Source organism: Podarcis cretensis (assembly GCF_951804945.1).
Source record: "Podarcis cretensis genome assembly, chromosome: Z".
Classification (NCBI taxonomy): Eukaryota; Metazoa; Chordata; class Lepidosauria; order Squamata; family Lacertidae; genus Podarcis; species Podarcis cretensis.
The window spans coordinates 23,463,182-23,488,294 of NC_137184.1; the positions used below are offsets into that span (position 1 = coordinate 23,463,182).

The following is a 25,113-nucleotide window of genomic DNA, read 5'->3' on the forward strand; positions in this document are numbered from 1 at the left end:
AAAGCAAAAACCCACATAAGCAGCAACTAGTTCAGATTTTCTCTAACGCTGCTAGCATTATGCAGTAGCTGGATGTTCATTACTGAGTTAGCCTACAGACAAAGAGCCAATGGTTTCAGTAATTGGGTAACAAGACGTAATTTAAATGTGGAAAAAGCAAAGTATCAATATATCTTTTTAAAAGTTTAACAGCATGTTACTTACTACATTTTTTTCTACCATTTTTAATGTGTTGTAAGCTGCCCAGAGTGGCTGGGGAAACCAAGCCAGATGGAGTGGGTATTACTACTACTACTACTACTACTACTACATAAGTGACTTACAATTGTAAAAAAAAGAAAGAAATGCAAATACAAAAGTTTAAACATTATTTACTAAAGGAGCTCATCCTGCAATATTATTACAAAAAGGAGAAGTCCTACTTCACCATATAAAACAGTTGAACACAACTTCAAGCTAGGCATCATTATACCATATGGTTACTATTAAAAATCAAATGCCTAGCACCTAAAATCAAATGCCTAGCACCTAAAAGTTGAAAATAATGGTTCCAGCCTCACCTCCCTGAGGACAGCGTTCCACAATTGGGGAGCCACCACTGAAAAGACTCTTTCTTCTGTTGCCACACTGCACACCACCCCTTCAAGGGAACTGTGCACGAGAATAGGCCTCAGATGGCAACTGCAAGATCCAAGTTAAGTTCATGTGAGAAGATGAAGTCCTTAACATACTGGGGTCCTGAGCCATATATATTTTCTTTCACCAGGTGAAAAGCAGCAGAGGGGGATTTTTAGGAAACAATTAGCACGTAAATTAAGGATTTAGTAGCCCCTTCTCCTCCTCCATCATTCTTCCACTAACAATTTCACCTTTCCAATCCAAGTCATTGAACATGCAGTTTCCTACTCCACACCCAGCAACAAAAGGAAGGCCGCTTTAATAAGCTACTGTGCTGAGCACCTAGTAAGTCATAATTCCAGGCTAATGTAAATACAGTAAGAATGGGTGAGATATCCATTCATTTGACATTTTAATATGAAGCTATTTAATTTGCACTTCCTAAACCAAAACAGGGGTAGCCAACATGGAACCATCCAAATATTTTTAGACTCCAGTTCCCATCAGCCCCAGCCAGCAGGGCCACTGGTCAGGGATTATGGGAGTTGTAATCCATAAAGCTGGAGGGAACCAAGTTGGCTGCCTCTGCAAAGTGTCATCTGAAATGCTGCTATCCTTTGAAATTCAGACTTCTTTGAATTTTGCAATATAGTTATCCAAGCAAAAATATTGTACAACCCACCCACCCCCACCAATGTATTAGGGGAAATGCACACACACACACACAAAATGCTGACATTGATATAAATAATGTCCAAAAATGCTTTCTATTAGGGGACATTGCTTGCAAAAATGCATGTATTAGGTAAAAAGGTACATGAAAGTACACAGAAATTCCCTCAAAGACTTTATTTTTTTAATTGCAAATCAATGTGGAAATGTGGCAGGCTGAATTTAAGGTTTGATTTAGACAAGAAACTGAGAAAGAGAAATTAACAAGGTTTGCCCATCGCTATGTACAGTCCTGTGCTTCAAGCCAGTTTCCTGAAGAAGTTTCCCTAGCCATCAAATCCTTGTGGGAAGAACAGCAGCCAAAAGGCTGATTAGTATAAACATTCCAAGAGGCTTTTTCTCTGCAGCATTTTTAAGTCTGGTGCCTGATGCCACCCCTTCTCCCAAACATGGAAGCCAGTTGACAGCTGTTCTGCCCTCTTCCCTAACTAGAACGCCACTGAACTACATCTGTTTTTCTAATTCTCTAGACATCACTTTATCTGAGCATGCAAAAATGGATTGTTAAAGGCCAGGGAGGGATATTTTTGTCTCCCTTTTGCTCTTGATGTTCCTCTGGCCAAAAATAGCAAGAGGCTCCTGAATGCTTGAGGCCGGAAGGCCCAGGAGTCAACAGGTTGCTCTTATCAGCTTGATCCCCGTGCTTGTTGGGCTTTTTCGGGGGAGGAGGTTCCTGTTGTATTGTGTCAGCCCATTCGCTGGTCTGGGAGCGCTTTCCCCCCCTGTAAACTGTGGCAAGCCAACCACAGGAGAGAGAAAAGCACAAACCATGCACGTATTTTGCACACATTCACAGGCCTGCCCTGTGGAAATCATGGAAATGCAGTGATAGAGTTGAACAGTAAGATTACAGGGATTCAGCCACGCTAACTCCCTGCTAGTTGTCAAATTTAGGGGATTAACCCGCAACAGAGAGCAACTGCCAATTACATGTGACAACTTTGGTCGGGAAACCTTTGAGTGCTTTCACATCACCCTGACAAAACTGGCAAACCAGGTCAATGCGCTAGCTTCCCTGCGGGTGGGTTCCTTACCAGAAGGGTGAAGGGTGAGGCAGCAAGGAGGTCAGCACAGTGCAACCTGGCATTTATGCCTGTGCATCTGTCCTGTGCTGTGCCTAATTTCATTTAAGTGGCAAGGAAAGCAGAGGGAAAGGGGGTGGATTCAAAAGGGGGGGTGTGCTCCTCAGACCCTGCTGGCAGATATCCTCCACATATGACCCCAAATTGCCAAGAAAATGTCAGTTCTCTCTACTTGAAATGTTCTGTATATTTCAATTTGAACAAACGAAAGGGTGTTTGCACAAAATAGAGGCCTAGCACGTTGTCAGGAACAGACGGGCAGAACTGAAAAGATATGTCCTCTATCAAGACAGAAAATCCACAGAAAGAACTACAGATAAATAAGCTCTGTCATACCAATAAAAAACTTAGTTGGTCTCTAAGGTGCTATTGGAAGGAATTTTTTTATTTTGTTTCAACTACGGCAGACCAACACGGTCTGTAACCAACACTACCTGTAACTAGATTGAGAATAGACAGAAAGATAATGCAATAAAAAAAAATACCAAATACACATCAAGGTGCAAAATTCCTGCAGCACACTTGCCACTGGTGACCAACAGCTCCTTTGCAACTGTGTTTAGTGTTTGCCTTTTTAAAGTCAGTTTTTTCAGTGCTGCCTTTGCCAACCAGGCGCCCTCCAGATGTTTTGGGCTACAACTCTCATCAGTCCCAGCCAGCACTAACATGCTAGATAGACTGATGGGAGTTGTAGTCCAAAACATCTGGAGGGTATCAGGTTGAGGAAAGATTGTTCTAGTGTATTACACTGTTGGGTCTGAGTGTCCCTTGTAATCAATCACTATGCAAATAGGGCAGTTCGGCAAAGTGTTTGGTGTCTGCAACCCAGTGGCGTAGCGTGGGGGGTGCAGGGGGGGCCGGCCGCACCGGGCGCAACATCTGGGGGTTAGGGTTAGGGTGCGCAAATCCACGGGTTAGGGGACGCAAATCCACGGGTTAGGGGGTGCAAATTACTTGCCTTGCCCCGGGTGCTGACAACCCACGCTACGCCACTGCTGCAACCCATAGAAATTTCCTGACTAGCAGGAAAAGAATATTATAACAAAAAAGGACGAACAAAAAATTATTACGGGTTGCAGAATGCAGCTTTTCTGATCACAGAATTCGAAAGATCTGCAATTAGCACATTGTGCACACATAGCTTTGCTTTAAGAATAGAAGGAATAGGGGAAGAGGCAATAAACGAGATTTATTTGACATACTGCCTAATTGGAGCAAGATACTACCTTTGCACTGTTGAATTCAGCGAAGGGGACAATTGTACACACACTCATCTGAACTGGATGACGAACTCCCCTGCATTCAGGGCGTTGCGCTTTGCGAGCTTTCCTCACCGGATCCGGATGTAATTGAAAGGTGTCTCTGTTCATTTTGATGGGAAAATTCTCCCGATCTGGCATTTGCTGGCTGTAGCTTTGGCAGCATAAAGAAGCAGATGCAGAAGGGTTGTGAACATCCTCCAAGATGCTGCACAAACCTTGAGTAGCAGACAGAGTAGTGCTAATGTTCTCAGTATCCACAGGATAACTTTCTGAATTATGGGCATCTACCCGAGTCCTTGCTAAATCCTGGCTGTCTGCTTGCACAGTAGCCAAGGGCTGTCCATCCATTGGAACACTCTCCAGGATCTGGCTATGTGCTAATATAGTCCCAGCATCTGTGATATCTGCTGGTGTCATCAGCTCTAGGTCTGGGTTAATTTGTGAAATTCTGACCAGGTGCTCTGCATCTGCTGCAGTCCTATGGAGAGCTCTAGCATCTACTACAGGACAAGCCAGATCTGGAGCATCAACAACACTACTTGGTACAGCGTTAACATCCTCTGATACAATGCTTAGGCCCAGTGTACCCTCATCAGTTTTACAAAAAACCTCCAAATCCAGCTCAGTGCTGCAAAACCCTTCATAATTCAGAGAGGCATTTTTGATATCCCTAACATCCATCTTAGTCAAATCCTGAGTCTTTAAATCACTAATATCCAAGCTCTTGGGGTCCACTGGGGTATCAGCAGAGTGTTCAGTATTGCCTTCTACCCAAGACTCTAATACCCAGGTGTCTACTGGAGCAGCACGTAAGCCCCAGTTGTCTACTTTATCGAGAAGTGGCTCTTGAACCTGTGGCACATCCATAGACAGACCATGCACACCAAGAAATGAACAGTCACTGAGAAAGCCTGTTTGGCAAAAAGCTGGCAAACTTATGGCAGGGGGTGAAACTTCATTGAAACTGCTATTCTCACTGAAGACTTCGTGGGAATTCTCGGCATCTGTGCTTTCCTGGGGTGGCCCTTTACCAGCGGAACTTTTTGAACTATGGTTATCCCAGATTCCGGAATCCGGAGACAATCCTGGGGAAGAGAAACTGCTGGCTTTATCATTTATGATGACCAGAGACTCCTGGTGAGGAGTTGATTCCTGCCTTTGGCGTCTGGAACTGGAGTTTGGCCTTTGTTCTTTCGAAGAGCCCCGCCATTTCCTAGCAAAGCTGTTGAAGAATCGAAGAACCCCACCAAAGTGGCTGCCCTTAACCCTTTGAGACTGGCCAACACTCTCTTCACATCCCACATCAAAGTCAAAATAAGAAGTGGGATGATCTGTTGCATTTCCCATGTCCTGAAAATTAGGTTCCCTGCTTATGTCGGGCAGCTTTTCACTGTCCTTGCTTGTCAATGAAATCCCTTTGATGTAACTCCAGACCCCAGAACTTCTTCCTTTTTTAGTTTCAGAAGCAGCTGCAGAACATCTCCTTTGAGAGTCCCCTTGTGCAACACCAGATTCCTGAGAATTCTCACATTCTAGAGCCATGCACCTCTGAGCCGATGGCATTTTGTGACAGTCATTTTCAGTACTGTCGCTGTTTATTTCGGTGCCAAAATTCTTGTGCCATTTAATTTCACTGGCAGCGATATCTAGCACGCAGCTATTCACCTCAACATCTTCAAAAGAAGAATCCAAATCCTCAATATGACCTGCATAGGAATGGCGGTATGGACGCTGATTGTTACTTAGCTTCTTAATTCGGTGAAGTGCTTTTTGCTCAAGATCTTCCTGAGTTTCCACAGATATAATAACAGCCTTGGTTTTGGACATACTCTTAGCCATACCAGACGATCTTAGCTTCTTGAAAGACCTCACCCTTTCCATTAAGGACATCTTACGATTTTGCTCCAAGATCTCCGTATTATCTCCAAAGAGGATCATGGATTGAGGTCTCTTGGAATTCATGGAGGATGCTTTCTTGAGGTTGACAAAATTCCAAAGCCGACTGCCCTTGCTCTTCTTCTTATGCTTGGCTCCATCCTCCTTTTCATCATCATTGAAATCACAAGAATTACAATGCTTAAAATCACTGGATCTTTCCTTTTGATTAGTTTGAAAAATCTTGTTTCCATATCCATTTGGAACTGGCCTAGAGCAACCATGTTGGCAGCTGTCGACGAATTCCATACTTCCAGCTGACAAATCCAATGTCCGAATGTCACAGCTCCATCACCACCAGATGCTTACGTTCTGCAGAGCTTAAGGGGGTAAACAGAAAACAATTCAATTAGTTTCTGTGCCTTTTTTTAAAAAAAGAAAGTCAGAGAAAGGAATTTCTGAAAATGGCATCTAACAGCTGGATCATTACAAGGACTAATTTGCAGACCACTCACAGAAATTCCCAAAACACACAGAAACAAAAATGTAAAAACTTTCTATAAGTTGAGTAAGTAATGCCTTTGAATACATTTCTTAATAAATCACAGGCATATTCTATCTAAAACAAACATTTCTGTTTGTTTCCAGTACTGCTGAACATACATGCTGTCAAGGAGTGAATAAGGAACAATATTGACCTCAACTGCTATACCTAAAGCTATAAAACACACATTATCTCTATTGTGAAACCGGAAGTGCATTCCAGGTAACTTGGTCCTGTGGTTTGGCCTTGCATGGCTGATTTTTTTTTTTTTTTAATGAGTAGACGGTATAAAGCCCTCCTGATCTGGATCAGGACTGTGACATTGGGGAGGGGAACTTGAATCCTTATCCCCACCCCTGCCTGGCACCTATTTGCAACGAGGAGAAAGTTTCCAAGAGCACCAATGGGGGCTTTCCTCCAATTAGCTGGTGTATGGGGAGCAATTTCAACTGGGACTGCAGTAGAAACAATGGGAATAAGTTGTTTCCCCTCCCATGGTCCCGAGTTGGCTTAGCTTCCCCTTCATTCCAGCCATTTGTGAAAGAAAAAATAAATCATTCAAAGCCAGCCACATAACAAATGTCACATCTAGTTTGGCCCCCAGTGTCAACATCAGGGGTGGGTGCATGGTGGGGGATATTGGGGACAGAAAACAAAGAGGAACCGGCACATTTATGGGGCAAGAGCAAACCTAGTCCCAAAAGAAATAAAATAAGAACCACTGGACACAAGGTTCAATTCAGACCCCACAAACAGATGTGTAGTGCAGTCAGTTGACAAACTGCCCAAACAGATGTGTAGTGCAGTCTTGGTGGTGCACTGGAAGCACATGTGTGCACTGGAGATAGAGGCCTGGTATTGCAGGAGGAAAGAGGTTGACTAGACACATTCAGAGAAGACCCATTGACATTAATGAATGTGACTAATTTAGGTGCATTAATTTCAATGAGTCCACCCTGCATATGACTTAGCTGGATTCAAGAGAAGGTGCTAGAGCCAGATTTCGGGGAGCTCCATTTTGACGCAGCCTCCTGTCTATGCAGCATCTTACATGCAGCACCCGCATCTAATCACTTAGCAAAAAATAAGAGACTTAAGCCTGCAGACTTAAGATCTAAAATTGTGCTCAGTTTTTAAGGCAGACACAAAATTTGTAGACCATGTATGCCTTGGTTTGATGAAGACAGAAAATAAGAACATGAAAAATGGCCCTTTTACGAAGATAAATGCACTCCTTGCAAAGCTTTGGCAACAGCTAGGCACTCCTTCTCCTGAGGCCTCTTGCAATGTGTATTTGTGTGTACATATCCCTATAAGGAGACGAATGTGCACAAGAGGCCAATGCTTTGATTTTCCTCCATTTTTGATCCTTGCCAATTTATGAATGGCTGGGCTTTTCATAGAGCTCAAATGGAGAGAAAAGGAGGGATGAACTGAAAAGGAAGCATCCATTCAAACAGGATGTTTATGTTTCATAACAATAAGAAAGTACATCAGGCTTGTTCTTTCCATCTAAAGAGAACAAGTTGCAACAGGGCCAGATCCTGGCTGGGTGGTACCCGCAGGAGTGTGGGAGTGCCAAGTGCCTTCAAGCCAACAGCAAGCTACGGTAGCCTTTGTGGTGCCAAGTCTCCACCCACCACCACCTTGAGGCTCTCTGCATACTCAAGTCTTCCATAAACAAAGGGACAGTGCTAGGAGATTTCCCTTTTGCTTATCAGTTCAGGAGTTGATTCACAAGAACTCTGAACTTCCAGCCAATCACTAGTTTGTAAGAATAGTTTAGAATGATTTTTAGGAGGAGGAGGAGGAGGAGGAGAAAGAGATAGTGACATTTGTGCCAGTACCTAAGATTATTGTACACAACAGGCAGACCTTTTCAACTTTAAAAAATAAGAAATAAATACCAGGCATCTCTCTCTATGAGGTGTCTCTTTGTATCAGCAACAGCATAGTGCTTATTATTATTATTATTATTATTATTAAATTCTACCTCACCCATCTGGCTGGGTTTCCCCAGCCACTCTGGGCGGCTTTCAACAGAACATTAAAAACAAAATAAAACTTCAAATGTTAAAAACTTCCCTAAACAGGGCTGACTTCAGATGTCTTCTAAGTCAGATAGTTGCCTATTTCCTTGAATTCTGACAAGAGGGCGTTCAGCAGGGTAGGCACCACTAACGAGAAGGCCCTCTGCCTGGCTCCCTCACTTCTCGCAATGAGGGAACTGCCAGCAGGCCCTCAGAGCTGGACCTCAGTGCCTGGGCAGAATGATGGTGGTGGAGATGCTCCTTAAGGTATACTGGACCAAGGCCATTTGGGTTTTGAAGGTCAGCACCAACACTTTGAATTGTGATTGGAAACGTACTGTGGGCAGTGATTGCATTTTTTGAGATCAATTGTCTTTGAGAACTAGTTATAGATTATAAAATAAGCCACACTGAATCCTGGGGCAAATGGTCCCCTTCATTGATACTGCTACAGAACAGAAAAAGACAAGAGAATGGAGCATTTGGGCCATTGCTTTGTTGGACATGGAGAGCACATAACATTAAGCACAGAGAGTTGCACTTTCCCAAAGGTGCCAAAGCAAGCTAAGGAAGTTCCGCCTGGCTTCAACGTACAGTACTCATATCCGTTCCTCTCCAGGAAGATAAAAAGAGAAGGGGGGGGGGAGAGAGAGAGAGAAACTGAGTAACAATCATACAACCCTCAAGAGAAACCTCTCTGCTCCAAACATTCTTTAGATCCAGGGCATACAACTTCCCCCTGCCCAGAAAAGGAAAGAAAGCCCCCCAGCATTTCCGCCAGTATATGCTGCATTCAAAAAATAGGAGGAAACAGATGTTTGTCATATAGCGACAGGAATATCTCTTTCATGGTACAGCTTCTTCAATGCAACTGGGGCAAGTAACCAGTGAGAGCCTTGCTGTGTGTTTTCTGTGCGTGGCAGTGTGGAGATAGTGGCAGGCTAAGTTCTGAGAGTCCTGGGCTTGAAGGGAAGGGGAGGCACCTGCAAACACAGTCCACAATGCTCTCTGTTGTGCAGTGTTGATTGCACAGGGAGAAGTATGCCAAAATAGATCTCTTACGAAAGCCCTGAACAATCACCTCACTTTGCATAGCAGAAGGCAAGGGTAATAGGCAGGAAGAGAGGAAAGAAATGCACTGTATTAGGGGGAGTGGCTTGCAAAAACACGTGCATTAGTTAAAACTGCTTACAAAAATGTGTATAATTAGTTAAATCCACAGTGGTATGCGAATGATATTTTTAAATTTTAAAAAATCACAAATTGCTGTAGAAATGTGGAGAACTGGGAAAATGAGAAATTGAGAAGAACCAAAGTGGACAGATTCATCCATCCCTATCAGTCACTCACCTCACCTTTATTGCTGCACCAAACTGTCTTGGCCCACCTGTGCTTCTGGTTAACCCAGAGCAGGCATGAGGGGTACGCTTGGGCCAATGCAGTCTTGCTGGTCCCTGTGATGCTGCTGTAAACAACTACAGAGATGAAGGAGGCTGTACAGTGGTACCTCGGGTTAAGTACTTAATTTGTTCCAGAGGTCCGTTCTTAACCTGAAACTGTTCTTAACCTGAAGCACCACTTTAGCTAATGGGACCTCCTGCTGCCGCCGCGCCGCCGGAGCACAATTTCTGTTCTCATCCTGAAGCAAAGTTCTTAACCCGAGGTACTATTTCTGGGTTAGCTGAGTCTGTAACCTGAAGCGTATGTAACCTAAAGCGTATGTAACCCGAGGTACCACTGTATTCCGTTAGGAGGTGCTAGCAGGATGTTAAGTAGCCTAGAAATGTATTTGCTGTCTCTAGCAAATGAGCCACATTACCTGGCACAGCAGAATCAAAGGCTCATTTGATCTGGGGAGCTCATAGGATCACCAGAAGGAGCCTTAATTGACTGATGCCATGGCTGTCCAGTGTTTTAGATGAGGACATTCCCAGTTCTACCTGGAGCTGCAGAGATTGAACCTGGGCATTTCTGTGTGCAAAGCAGATGCTCTACTAAGCTACCACCCAATTCCTTGCATACATCAGATACAGCAGCCTATGTAACAACTCAGGTCATTGATCAACTCGGAATTTGGGATCTCACGACATCAGCTGACGCCATAATACAAGTGGTTAATCTTTAAGGTGCCATGGGATTCTTCTTCATGCAACAGGCTCATCATAGCTACCTCTTTTATATTGGTTTCTTTGCAGGGCAGGGTGCTAGAAGTCAAACAGTGATTGTTATGTCTGCTGAAGAAAACCCTGGTATTCTAGAAGGCCAAATGAAAAGATATCCCAGTACCAAGTCCCTAAAGGAAATGAAGGTCTGCTGCAGCAAGAAGCCGTGGAATTAAAGCCACAGTTTTTTTTAATACATCAGCTGAAAAACATGTTGTATGCGAAGCATTAAGCTCTTTTATTAGCAAGAAGGAGACAAAGTGAAGGAGGAGATCAAACAGCAGAATGCAAAAGCTTTTTCACTCAAGGAAGGTCAACAGTTCAAACCCTACCCTGGGCTGCAAAAATTCATCTGATGATGATCCTTGATATCAAAGTTTTTTCAATTCAAACAAAGCACCAGATCACCTTGGACAATGTGATATAACAGAGGTAGCATCATTGCCCAGGTCATGGAAACTCAGTGTGGACTTACTTCCCATCACCCCTGATGACTGGAGGGTTCCAGGTTTCCCATCCCTGCCCCAGGTAATAAGACAATGATCAAAGCATACAAGATAGCAACACACCTATGGCATGCCTTGCTAAAACATCTCTAGCCAATGAGTTATTCCTATGTTATATATTGGAGGTGAGTGGCGAGTTTGATATGTGAATACCTACTTAATTCCCTTGATTCCAACAGGACTGGATCAGCTTAAAATGGTTAAATAAACACCAACTACCAACAGGGGCAACCCGGATGGTACTTTCCAGATGTTGTGCACTACAATTCCTTTCATCCCTGGTCACTGGTCATGCTGGCTGCTGTTAATAGGAGTAGAAAGCACCATTGCCGCCTCCATGTGCACAGCCTCAGAGTACAAGGTTTGGAGTGCGGGGGGGGGGGGTAAGAAAAAAAAGTTTCAAACTCCTGAACATCCGCTATGACGAAAGTCCATAAAGGAGCAAGAATATCGAAGGGCTTTGTAGTAGCTTACAGACTAAAAAGTATGAAGGCAGAAGCTTTGTTGGACTAGCTAGACTCCACTTCATCTGATAAATATATGAAAGGCTAATAAATCTCTTTGTTTTTATGATGTAACAGTACGGGGAGGCGCATTCTGCAACAGACTAGCACCACTCCCCCACCCCTGGAGGTTATCACCATAGAGCGATTAGGGCTGGCACACAATTTAAGTTGAAATGGGATGAAAAGTCCCCCCTAAAGTGAAATATCTTGGAAATTACAAGGGTTATTGAAATTTGAATTAAAGCAACTTGTATAGTAAATGTAGAGTTTCTGCTTAAGAGGAACAATTGAGAGGTTTTTGTGGGAAGCCAAGGCTAATTAAATTTAATTGGGGGGTAGGTGAGTGGGTGGAGTGCCTGAAGTGGGAGACAAGAAATATGTAAATAGATGCTGCATTGAAAAGGGCATCTCTGTCAAACCATCATCAGTTCTCTTGAAAGCTATTGTTTATTTCCAAGCACATCTTATGTTTTGACTGGGCTTCAGTTGTATACCTTTTTTTTATGAAACAAAGAGAGCAGCATGTCTTACGGCTATCATGCACATGCAGAGTTAAAGAACAAGTGGGGAGCCTTCATGGAGGAGAGAGAGCCCTGCACATTTCTTCATTGTTCTAATGCTCAATGCAGCGGCTTCACCCTGTCCAATACAAATCAAATAAGTGTTGAAACTAATCAAGCTAGACACAACGCATCAGTGTAGATGAGACAATGTAAATATGCACTTGCCCTTTCTTGCTTTTTTTAAAAAACACCAACAACCACCATTATTTGTTCAAGTTTCAAATTGCTTTGGGCACAGGCATGGAAGAGGGAATGTGTGCACAGCTCATCACAGGCATTATTCAGTAAGTGCCCTCAGCATCGTAACAAAATTTATACTGCCTATTGCAGTAATGTTGGTTACTACGTATTGTGGCTGGTTTTGCCTTTGCTAAAGCCAGAAGTGCTTTTAAAAAATCCAAAACATCTAAAACAGTTTGTGCAGGCATTGCGATGGTGAAATTCACTTCTAAGGGTAAACCTACTTAATCTGCACTTTCCAAAACAATATGCAAACTGAGCCTCAGACATCCTTCAAAATTCACTTTTCCAAATTTTGCAACGCACTTCTCCAGCCAAGTGATGTACAGTGGTACCTCAGGTTACATACACTTCAGGTTACATACACTTCAAGTTACAGACTCCTCTAACCCAGAAATAGTATCTCGGGTTAAGAACTTTGCTTCAGGATGAGAACAGAAATTGCGCGGTGGCGGTGTGGTGGCAGCGGGAGGTCCCATTAGCGATAGCGGTACCTCAGGTTAAGAACAGTTTCAGGTTAAGAACAAAAAAATTTTCCTTCCAGTAGCACCTTAAAGACCAACTAAGTTAGTTCTTGGTATGAGCTTTCGTGTGCATGCACACTTCTTCAGATACACATGTGTATCTGAAGAAGTGTGCATGCACACGAAAGCTCATACCAAGAACTAACTTAGTTGGTCTTTAAGGTGCTACTGGAAGGAAAAAAATTTTTGTTTTGACTATGGCAGACCAACACGGCTACCTATCTGTAACAGGTTAAGAACAGACCTCCAGAACAAATTAAGTTCTTAACCGGAGGTACCACTGTACACACAAATGCATACATTAATGAAAATAACGTACAGAAATTCACCGCAAATGAGAAAAATGCTCTGCAAAGATGTATACGTTAGGCAGAATTACACACAAAATGTGTATATCTGGGAGGGCACTAAAATGAGGATTCATTTTCATGAGGTTTAAAAAGAAATGCAAATAGCTGCAGAAATGTGGATAACTGAGTTTAAGACTGGAAACCAAAACTAATAGATCCATCCATCCCTATAATTCTTTTTTATTAAATTTCATTTACAACACAAACAGAAAAAAAACTACATCAACAACGAAAAAACAAAATAAAGAAGAAAAAAGTACATAGGAAAAAAAGAACAAAAAAACTAATACATATAACAAATTTGAGTGCATGTTTAAAATACACCGACTGACTTCCTTCCCTGTTGAATTCGGGTTTCTGATATTAAAAACTTCATATTTTACAGCTGGTACTGGATTGTTAGTTCATACATCGTAAGTTTTATAACAGACCTGCTATAGTTGATAGGTTTTTATTTTATTTTTTTTATATTCTTTTTTATTAAGTTTCATTTATCACACACACATAAAGAAAAAACAAAACCATCTAAGACAACAACTAATACAAAAAAGAAAAAATTTGCATTAAGCCCAATACTTATTAAATTAAATAACAGAAGATAGTGACAAGAAAAAAAAAAGAAAAAAAAAACAGCACCACAGCAATAAAAAAATAAAATAAAAATAAACTAATAAATAGCACATACTTGCTGACTTCCTTCCCTCCTGATTTCGGGTTCTTAATTTTAAAAGTTTCATTTTTACAGCTGATGTTGGGTTATTTGATCTATCTGTACATCGAAAGTTTCATAACAAGCCTGCTATATTTGGTAGGTTACTATAGTTACCTTCAATATATGTCATAAATTTAATCCAGTCGTTATTTAACTTTGTATTCTTTTGGTTTCTAATTCTCTGCGTCATTTTAGCTAGTTCTACGAAGTTATATAGTTTCGTTTGCCATTCCCTCATCGTTGGTATATTTCTGTTTTTCCAATTTTGGGCAATTAACATTCTGGCCGCTGCTGTTGAGTATTGAAATAAGACTCTATCTTCTTTCTTAATTTCTTCTCCGATGATACCTAATAGGAAGGCCTCTGGCTTTTTCGGGAATGTATATCTCAATATTTTTTTTAATTCATTATATATCGTATCCCAAAATTTTTTTATTTCCTCACATGTCCACCACATGTGTATGAAATTGCCTTCTTTTGTTTTACATTTCCAGCAGGCCTTATTTCCAGTTTTGTACATCCTACTTAGCTTCTCTGGTGTAATATACCATCTATATATCATCTTCTCTAGATTTTCTCTGATTGCAACACTCGCCGTGAATTTTAATCCCTCCTTCCACAATTTTGACCATTTTTCATATTCTATGTTAAGTTGATAGGTTTTTATAATTACCTTCAATATAGACCATGAATTTATTCCAATCATCCTTTAACTTTGTATTTTTTTGATTTCTAATTCTTTGCGTCATTTTTGCCAACTCAACAAATTCAAATAATTTTGTTTGCCAATCCTTCACCGTTGGTATATTTGTACCTTTCCAATTTTGTGCAATTAGCATTCTGGCCGCTGCTGTCGAATATTGAAACAAGGTTTTGTCTTCTTTCCTAATTTCTTCTCCAATAATACCTAGTAAGAAGGTCTCTGGTTTTTTAGTAAATGTGTATCTAAATATTTTTTTTAACTCATTATATATCAAATTCCAAATTTTTTTTATCTCCTCACATCTCCACCACATATGTATAAAATTGCCTTCTTTTATTTTGCATTTCCAGCAGGCCTTATTTACAGTCTTATACATCTTGCTTAGTTTTTCTGGTGTAATATACCACCTATAAATCATCTTCTCTAAGTTTTCTCTAATTGCAACACTTGCCGTGAATTTCATTCCCTCATTCCATAATTTTGACCATTTTTCATATTCTATGTTATGCCCCAGATCTATCGCCCATTTGACCATTACCTCCTTAATTTCCTCATCTTTTGTGTCCCATTCCAGTAAAATATCATACATTTTAGAGATTAATTTAGTTTTGCTTTCGATTATTTCAGTCTGAAATTTGGATTTCTTTTCATTCATTCCAATTTTTTTGTCTTCTGTCCATATTGCGTTTATCTGATGATATTGTAGCCAGCCTGTTAATTTTCCTTTCAGCTCTTCGTACGGTCTTAGTTTCCAACTGTCTTCCGATCTTATTAAAAGGTCTTCATATGTCAATCTTTGCTCTTCCATATTTATTCTTTTGATTGTTAGGATATCTGTTGGGGACAGCCACCAGGGTGTTCTCCATTCTAGCAGTTTTCTGTTTTTTCCCCAAACTTCGTACAGTGGACCTCTAATGATGTGACTTGAGAACCCTTTGTGGACCTTCTCTTTGTTTGACCACAAGTAGGCATGCCAGCCGAACCTATTGTCGGCCCCTTCCAAATCCAGCAGGTCAGTATTCTCTAGGGTTATCCAATCTTTAACCCAACATAAGCAGGCGGCCTTATAGTATAGTTTTAAATTTGGGACTCTGAAGCCCCCTCTTTCCTTTCGGTCCGTGAGTAATTTGAATTTAATCCTCGGCCTTTTCCCCTGCCATATGAATCTTGAAAGAGTTCTCTGCCAATCTTTAAATAATTTGGGCCCTCTGATTACGGGGATATTTTGGAACAGGAACAGCATTTTTGGAAGTACATTCATTTTTATTGCCTCCATCCTACCCATCCACGAGAGTTTGATTCTATTCCACACATCTAAGTCTTTTTTAATTTCTTTCCACGTGGTCGAGTAATTGTCTTGAATTAAGTTTATATTTTTTGGTGTGAGCCAAATTCCTAAATATTTTATTTTTTTAGCCACCTTGATTCCATATTGTTTCTCTAATTTTTCTCTTTCTTCATTTCCCAGGTTCTTTATCATCATTTTTGTCTTTAATTTATTCAATTTAAAGCCGGATAGCTTGCCATATTCCTCTAGTGTCTCCAGCGCTTTGCTAATACTTTCTTGCGGCTCTTCCAAAGTTAAAACCAGGTCGTCTGCGTAGGCTTTTAGTTTGTATTCTTTTATTCCTACTTTAATCCCTTGGATCTCTGGTATCGATCTTATTCTGTTCACTAACACTTCCAATACCATAATGAATAAAAGCGGGGAGAGAGGGCATCCCTGCCTTGTTCCTTTTTCGATTTTAAATGTGCTTGTAAGATTATTGTTTATTATCAATTTGGCAGATTGGGCTGAGTATATTGCCTCTATTCCTTTCAAAAATTCGCCCTCTATCCCTGCCTTCTCCATGGATTTTAGTAGGAACAACCAAGAAACGTTATCGGACGCCTTTTCCGCGTCTATGAAAATCAAGGCCGCAGGTACATCATTGTTAATCTCCAAATATTCAATTATATTTATAATATGTCTTACATTGTCTTTCAAAAACCTGTTTGGGAGGAAACCCGCCTGGTCTTTGTAGATTAGATTTGTTAAACACTTTTTCAGTCTACTTGCCATAATATCAGCGTAAATTTTATAATCGTTATTTAGTAAGGATATCGGCCTATAGTTCTTAATGTTCAGTTTATCCGTATCTGATTTAGGGATTAGCGTTATGTGTGCCTCCCTCCAGGATCCAGGTATTCTTCCTTCTCTTAGGATATTGTTCATGGTATCACAGAGCGTTGGTAACAATTGATTTCCCAAGACTTTATAGTATTTAGCAGATAACCCATCCGGTCCCGGTGCCTTTCCTAATTTCATTTTTTTTATCGCATTTTGGATTTCTTCTGTTTTTATAGGTTTATTTAGTTGAGCTCTTTCTTCTTCTGTTATAGTCTTCCCTTTACAGTTCTCAAAATATCTTTCTATTTGAGTTAAATTTTCCTCTCCTTTCTTGTATAGCTTCTCATAAAATTTGAGAAAAGTTTTTTGTATTCTTTTTGGGTCCTCAATCAATTCTTCCTCTACCTTTATTTTATTTATCACCTTTTGCTTTTGTCTTCTTCTCAGTTGCCAGGCTAGTAATTTTCCTGTTTTATTTGCTGATTCAAAATATTTTTGCTTCATTAGCCTAATTTTCCATTCAACCTCTTGATTTGTTAACATCGAATATTGTGTTTGTAATATTTTTATTGTTTGTATGCTTTGCTCGTCTTTTGGGCTTTCTATTAGTTTTTTCTCAGACTCCCTTAGCTGTCTGAGAATTTCTTCCTTCTTTGATCCATCCATCCCTATAGAAGCACCATAGAGCTGGTGTGTGTATCCTCAAACAACATAAACTTTACCACAGGTTCAGCCCACCCTGTTGGGTGGAATGAGTATTATGTGGCACATCTAACAGTGTCAGTTCTGCAGGTAGAGGCAGTCAAGTGGGCAAATGTGGGGTAAAGCAATCCTGCAAGCTGCAGCGTTACTTAGCTACTTGCATTTTGATGAAAAACTGCCTCCAGGCCTCATTCTGGAACAAACTCCTGATTTGGATCAGACCCTCGTACATTTTCTTGCTGAAAATCATTCCCCTTCCAATTGCTATTTGCTTCCATGGGTGCTGTTTACAATAAGCATCCCGGTGGGGATGTCAAGTAGCAGCAGAATTTAGTTCTGGAAGCAAAGTGGCATGAGGCATTGATCCTCATGTTCTGGAACAGTTGGGCTGGCTGATTTTCTTTAAAAACAAAAATGGTCAATTAAAGCATGCTTTTTTTAATTAAAAAAAAAAAACATGTTTATTGCAATGTGCAGTTTTGCACTTAAGTGTTTCCAAACAGCTTACTGAATACATGTCTGACCAGGAAACTTCCTCTCCCTCATGTTATAAAAATCAGGTGTGAACAAGGTGGAACCTCTACCCATTCCTTGGCATGGCCTTGCAGATCAGACTCCCCTTCTTCAGGGAATGAAACTGAGGTCTCAGAGTCAGAAATTCATGCAGGGCCAGCCCTGCAAAAAGATCCTGTGGTGTCAGCCCAAGGATGTTGCATTGCTATCCTTTGACTCAGAGGACTCAGTCACAAAAGCCCCAATCCAGCCAGAATCTCTATTGCTCTATTGGACATAAAAGACTGCTGGAATGGGCTGGGCCTCTTTAACAGAAGAGTACCCTTCAGTGAAAGAGGAGCTTGCAAATGCAAAAAAAAACCCTGGGTGCTCCTGGGACGCAGGTGGCGCTGTGGTCTAAACCCCTGAGCCTTGGGCTTGCCGATCAAAAGGTCGGCGGTTCGCTCTGGTGTCGGTGTTCCGTTGCGCCAGAAGCGGCTTAGTCATGCTGGCCACATGACCCGGAAAAAACTGTCTACAGAGCGGACAAACACCGGCTCCCTCGGCCTGTAAAGCAAGAGACATTTGCGACTGGACTTAACTGTCAGGGGTCCCTTTACCTTTACCTTACCTTTCAGTAAAAGTTGAGCTTGGAAATGCAAAAAAAGAAAGGTGCTCCTATAGAGAGAGCTGAAGCAACACCAGAGCTCTGGTTTCCTGTAGCATTCATCCAGAGCCTTACCCCAACACTATACAGGATCAATGCTTGCAGTAGGACCCACTCCACTATCCTAAGAAATGACCCATCTTTGCACAATATGGATTGTGCCACCCATGCCTGATTAGAGAACAAAACAGTTTGGCAGTGCATTTATTCGGAAGCAAGTTAATGTGATTTACTCCCCAGCAAGTGCCTATAAAATGACATCAGTCCATGCTGTGCCAGGACTGTAAATAAACTCTACAAATGAATGCAGACAAACCAAACTTTGTTTATACAAAGTGTTGCACCGATGCCCAACTCACCGCCTCATCCAAAACATGAGACAAAACTCTTTTTTCATTGGGGGTGACCCAGGAGATCACCCATTTCCTTACTCGCAAAATAGCTCACAGACTATCATTTCCAAGACTGGGCTGATTGCGTGCTCCTCTCTTTCAGTCCAAACCTTTCCCCTGAAGGCACATATCCGACCCCATTGTTCCTGTGCAGCCATTTGAAAGGGTTATTTTCCCCTTACTCCTTTTGTGTGTGTGTTTTTGGAGTTTATTTGCTTTGTACTTCCTCCTTGCTGTGGAATTACTACTGGGGGAAGTGAAGACACAAAAGAATAGAAAAAATAACACCAAACCAAACCCAACATGGAAATGAAGGACAAAAGGCCTTTCTGGCTGCTTCTGGAATCCAGGGTGACTCAACTCAACACAGACCCATCTGACACAAAGTCAACACAATGGGATGAGAGTCTAGTTTTCTAATCTGGAAAACCAAGAAGATTCTACTTCCAGATTATCATACATTGCTACTGCTTTCCTGATAAATAAATTCAGGCCAAAGTACACATTAATAGAAAGACACTTCTTTTTTAAAAAAAAACCAAAGGAAAAAAAACCAAGTGCACATAACCTTGCCACATTTATTTTACATAAACAAATTCATTTATGAATTGCTTCCCATAAGAAATCCAAAAGTGATTAACAATAAAAACTTTGATAAAAGCTATAACAATAAAATCAATTACAAATCCAGTACAGATAGCAGACTAGAGTAAGAATCTCCCCTGAAAAGACTTGTTGAAAAAGGAAGAGATTTGGGGAGGAATTTTTTTGGCAGCAGGAGATACCCTGAAGAAAACATCAGGACTTTATGAATTATGTGCTCCCATTCCACATACGGTCCCCAGATCAGCACAAAGTTAAACTATGGAACTCACTCCCACAGGGGGCAATGATGGCCACCAGCCCAACAACTTGAATGGCTTTTTAAAAAGACTGAAAAATTCATGGAGCATAAGACTATCAATGACCACTAGTCACAAAGGCTGGGTTCTATCTACATTCTGTACACTCCTTGGCAAGAGGCAGTATGCCTTTGTATACAAGCTGAAAGGAATTGCAAGTGAGGAGTGTGTCGTTGCACTATTGCTTGTGGGCTTCCCAAAAGAGGCATCTGGTTGTCCACTGTGAGAAGGATGCTAGACTAGATGGGCCATTGGGCCATTAGCCTGATCCAGCAGCTCTTATCATTAGCCCATAGCCCTTCTGTTTCTTGGCTCCTGCCTCATATCTAGAGTGAGATTTGCCCAAACTTCTGTGAACTGTAGTTATATGCAAATAAAGCCAGCGCTTACATTATTCCACCCCATCTCCTTTCTCGATGCACTGTCCTCTCCCTGATGAATATAGCAGACTGGCAAATTCAGGTTGGGCACCTGCAGTTGATAGGGAGCAACAAACCTGCTTCTCCAAAATGTCAAGACTTTTTGCATTCTGGAAAGTGACGGGGGAAACGCACTGGAAATTTCGATACTATTTTTGGTTTGATGCAATGCTATCTAACCTTCCCACAAATATATCAAAAAGCTTATCTGCTAAATAGCCCTTCCCAGCTAATCTCCCAGCAAACAAATCAAGATGAACGCTAAATAAGCAGTTAACCTGAGTGATGGTCTGAGTGATGGTTTTGACGAGTTACTCGATACTATACTTTTTCCAGATGTATTTTCCCTTTGCATTTGAAACTTCCCCGGAAGGAACAGCTACCTCATTTTCCTGTTAACGCTCCATTTTCCCCTTCTTTATTTAGAATACATAATTTCTTCCTACAAAAACCAATCAGCGTGTGTGTGTGTGTGTGTGTGTGTGTGAGAGAGAGAGAGAGAGAGAGAGAGAGAGAGAGAGAGAGAGAGCTGTTCTTTTTTGAAACCTTTACTTTAAATTGTGCCCAGGTGGCTTCCTCCCATTGTTTTCAAATATATATATATATATATATTTAAAAATCTAACAAAAGGATCATGAGATTCAGGGTGAGTTGAGAACCTACAACCCCAACCATGGAAGGGCTTTTAGGAATTCACAAGATATTTTGACCCCCAGATTGATTAGATCAGCTTTCACCTACTTGGTACCCTCCAGATGTATTAGACTCCAACCTCCATCAGTCCTAAGCCAGGATAGTCAAAAGATGCTGATGAGAGTGGCAGAGGACACCAGGTTGGGGAAAGCAAGCCTATGAAAGCAGCAGAAGTGGCAGATGATGGCCACTTTGAGAAGGAGTGGCACATATTTTTTGAAAAGTATATAAATGCATGTTACATATAGGCATGGATGTATCTCAATTTCAGTTTTTCTGTTTCTCTTTTTCTGCAATCCTAATTTCTGTTCTCCACATTCCCACATAAGTTTTCATTTTTTGATGAAAAAATGCCTCATGAAAATTAATGAACATTTTGATGAATTTTGAATTTCTGTTAATATATACCGTTTTGTATGTAATTTTGCCAAATGCACAAATTTTTCTAAGCCATTTGCCCCATTACTATGCATTTGTGTGTGTTATTTTTATGGGCATATGCCTTTTTTGGCACATGAGTATATGCCTTTTTGTACAGATTACTTGGCTGGAGAACTGCATTCCAAAATCCATAGAAGTTAAAAATTTGAAGGAAGGAGACTTTTCAGTTCACATATTGTTTTCATGTACTGTTTGACCACGGTGATAGTTCAAGGATACATTCCAGTCAGGCAAAAGTGCTGAGGGAGGACGCAGGGATGAGCCACTGAGGAATGTGACTGAAGAAAAGTCCTATGAGCCAGACCTGGAGGGCCACATTTGGCCACCCACACCTGAGGTTCCCCATCCTTGTTTTGGTCCCTATGACAAACATTTGTGGCAAATGCAGCAAAGCACCCTTCTGGTGGGAGTTCTGCATGTACCACTTACATCTCTGCCAAATGAAGTCAGAGGCCAAATACCACAGAACTTTTAGGGCTGCTCAGGAAAACAAAAAAGAACACCACTTCCTCTAAGGTTTACCGCTCAAACCAAATTTTAGATTAGTTAGATTATTTGACATTCCTACCTCCTTCAACATTTCACTTCTGATATGAACAAAAAGAGGAGGATGCTGTACTCTTTTCGCAGGGGCTGGTCTCAAGCAACAGAATACAGCCAAGGTTTTGTACGGAATGGCATTTCTTTCAGCTCACTTGTCAGCATGGAAAATCATTAAGACAGCAGGGTTGTGGGACGGGGGTGGGGCGGGCCTAAGTCCCGAAAGAACAGCAGACATATATTCCCTACAGCCAGATTGTTGAGGGGGGAGGCTTAAGGTTGAAGACTGGGCCAGTAAAGCTCCTCTGGCAGAAAAGAATGACAAAAACCGTACAATCGGGAAAACACGTGTGGCTAATTCATTACTGAGCAGGGCACTCGGGAACATCTGGGCCCAGCTCTCTCTCTCTCTCTCTCTCACGCAGTCCACAGCTTCGCATAGACCTCCTAAAGACATCCTGTATGCAGCCCTTTCTTTTGCATTCCACACCATTCCAGACAACCCTATTACACACAGACACACTGGGACCACAGACAGTGGGGATAAATTTTGAAGGTGGCAAGCTCCATCTTGAATATTAAAACCTATCCAAAACACAAACCTATTTAGATTTAATGTTAACACCCCTACTCTCTTTAACACCGCTTAGTCAGCCCCATTGGCTTCAGCAGAATTCGCATTCCTATGGATGTTCTCAAAATTACGCCCGCTCTTAGCCGAAATTGTAATTCGATGTTCTATTTAAAATGGATTTGTTTTCAATCTACATTTCTGTGGATGTGGAAAAGTGAATTTAAGACTAAGAAAGTGAGGAACTAAGAGAAACCAAAATTGACAGATTAGCCCATCCCTAAACTTTATGCCAGGCATAGGCAAACTTGGCCCTCCAGATGTTTTGGGACTACAATTCCCATCATCCCTGACCACTGGTCTTGTTAGCTAGGGATCATGGGAGTTATAGTCCCAAAACATCTGGAGAGCCAAGTTTGTCTATGCCTGCTTGCCCTTTGGCATTCTCTGTGTTTCTCCATTTATACATTCAGCTGCTGCTTCTTTTTGTAATGGGCATATTTTAAAGTTGGCAGCAAATATGCCCCCCCCCCCAAAGCAAGTAGAAAAATGGAATATCTGAAGTAACCTATGGGGAGTGCTGTTGTATCTCAACGGGCACTAAAGCTCTACTTTGAATCCCGAAAGTAAAGTGACTTTTTGCTGCTGATGAAGGCTGTTCACACAAGGAGACTGGGAGCCAGAGTTCTTGTATGAACCCACTAAATTCTGTTGGTGCTCCCGACATTGTTACAGCTGGGATTCTAGCATCTGCTTACTGGACGGGGCAAGGTTTACTAATATGGCCCAGGGGGCATTTCAGAACCACTGCTTTCATCTCTTGGGAAACATCATTAGACACAGACAGGCAGACCAACAGCAATCAGTCACCTATTGTTGTTAAAAGGAGTTTACATAGATTCATAGGAGGACAGGTCTACCAACAGCTGCAAGCTAAGATAGCGACATGGCTCTTCCATGTTCAGAGTCAGTGTACCTCTGAGTACAGGGAATGAGAAACAGGGGGCACTCAGTGTCTTGCATGACCTGCTTCTGGACATCTTGGGGCATCTGGCTGGTCATCAGAAACTAGGCACTGGAACAGGTAAGGAGGGAGAAGAATTTTGTTTGGTCTGAATTTTAAAGCAATCTCACATAATTCACAGTTCCGAGACTGTAAAAAACTCAAACATCTGCATTTTACAGGAGCGAGTGCTGAGTGCACAAGGGGGACACTTTAGAGCAGGATTGGATGCAAGAGGTGTATTTTAGGGGAAATACCTGAAATGGGTAGGGATGTGGGTGGTGCTGTAGTCTGAACCACAGAGCCTAGGACTTGCCGATCGGAAGGTCAGCAGTTCGAATCCCTGTGACAGGGTGAGCTCCCCTTGTTCGGTCCCAGCTCCTGTCCACCTAGCAGTTCGAAAGCACATCAAGTGCAAGTAGATAAATAGGTACCGCTTTGGCGGGAAGGTAAACGGCGTTTCCGTGTGCTGCTCTGGTTTGCCAGAAGTGGCATAGTCATGCTAGCCACATGACCTGGAAGCTGTCTGAGGACAAACGCCGGCTCCCTTGGCCTATAGAGCGAGATGAGCATGCAACCCCAGAGTTGTCCACGACTGGACCTAACAGTCAGGGGTACCTTTACCTGAAATGGGTACGGTTTAGATCCAATATTTTTCATGTTTTCCCCCACCTAAGGGGGGGGGGGAGCCTGCAGAAAACAGGATTAGTTTATGACTGAATGCCTGCAATATTCAAGAGGCTGGTTTGTCCATTCCTTGGAACAGTTGGTCATGAATAAGCAGGGCTCCCCTTATGTGATAAAATCAAACAAGGTCCATGTCAATGAGTCTGGGCCAAAATTTCTCAGAAAAGAATGTTCTGAGAAATAGCCTAAGAATTTCCTTTTTCAGTCTCCAACAAACTGTTGCAAGATTCTACCACCCCAAGAATGCTCCATAGAATGGCCCTCCTAACTTATCTACCAGTATATGTAGTCTCAGTGCCAAAGGGTTCAACCTGGAATTTTGAGGTGACAAACACACTTTCATTGTTTTTGTATCTGCTGTATATGTGCAGGTGCCAAAACCAGACAATGTTACTCTGCAACCTTTGGGCAATATGAGTTTTTTGGCTCTGTTGGCATCCGTCTGTCTTGAGAGACAATGGAGGAGTACTCCTTTGGGGGAAACGTCAAACCGATGGAGAGTTACAGTGCCTGTTGTGGCTGTAGAGACTGATACAGGAGAGACATGTTTTGTTGCAGCTGGGGCACATGAACGCATCCAGTCATGGAGCTGCAGATGAATCATGGCATTTCTTCTCTCTGCACTCCTCCTAACGGTCATGGGCACCAGTGTTTCAGGAACTAGAAGTTGAAAATTCTAATGCAGTAACACACATATGAAATCCCAACAGTTCTGCTGGCTAGAAATGTAGTGTAATATTTCTGGCACTGGGTTTGTGTAGCTTTTTCTGCAACAGTTTTGTAATATTTTTGCCTTTTAATCTTATTTTTCTTTTAAGGATCTTATTTTTTTCATATATTGTATTTCTGTGATTGGAACACTGCACTGGGATCTGCTAGGTGAATGGTGAATGGTCTAGAATTATTATTTTTTAAGTTAATAGATATAAATAAAACTGCTTAACCTATTAAAGGCTACAGAAACTAACATTAAGAGGAATAATGTCATTGCTGAGCAAAGTTGCTAAGAAACAGTGACATGTCTTACATGTCCTCTTGCCAAAGGTTTTTGCTTAGAGCATTTCTTTCAGGAGAGTTAAAGAGTT

General features: G+C 41.6%; 1 protein-coding gene across 3 annotated transcripts in view; it reads right to left on the reverse strand.

Annotated features, from left to right (window-relative positions):
* ARHGEF9 (Cdc42 guanine nucleotide exchange factor 9) overlaps positions 1–25,113 on the reverse strand; it is a 289,965-nt gene that overhangs the window by 219,223 nt on the left and 45,629 nt on the right. For all 3 annotated transcript variants that reach the window (XM_079961599.1, XM_079961597.1, XM_079961600.1), the window contains exon 2: positions 3,659–5,949. In XM_079961599.1, coding sequence (XP_079817725.1) covers positions 3,659–5,878 — 2,220 coding nt within the window. In that variant the 5' untranslated portion in view covers positions 5,879–5,949. The remainder of the gene's footprint in view (positions 1–3,658; positions 5,950–25,113) is intronic.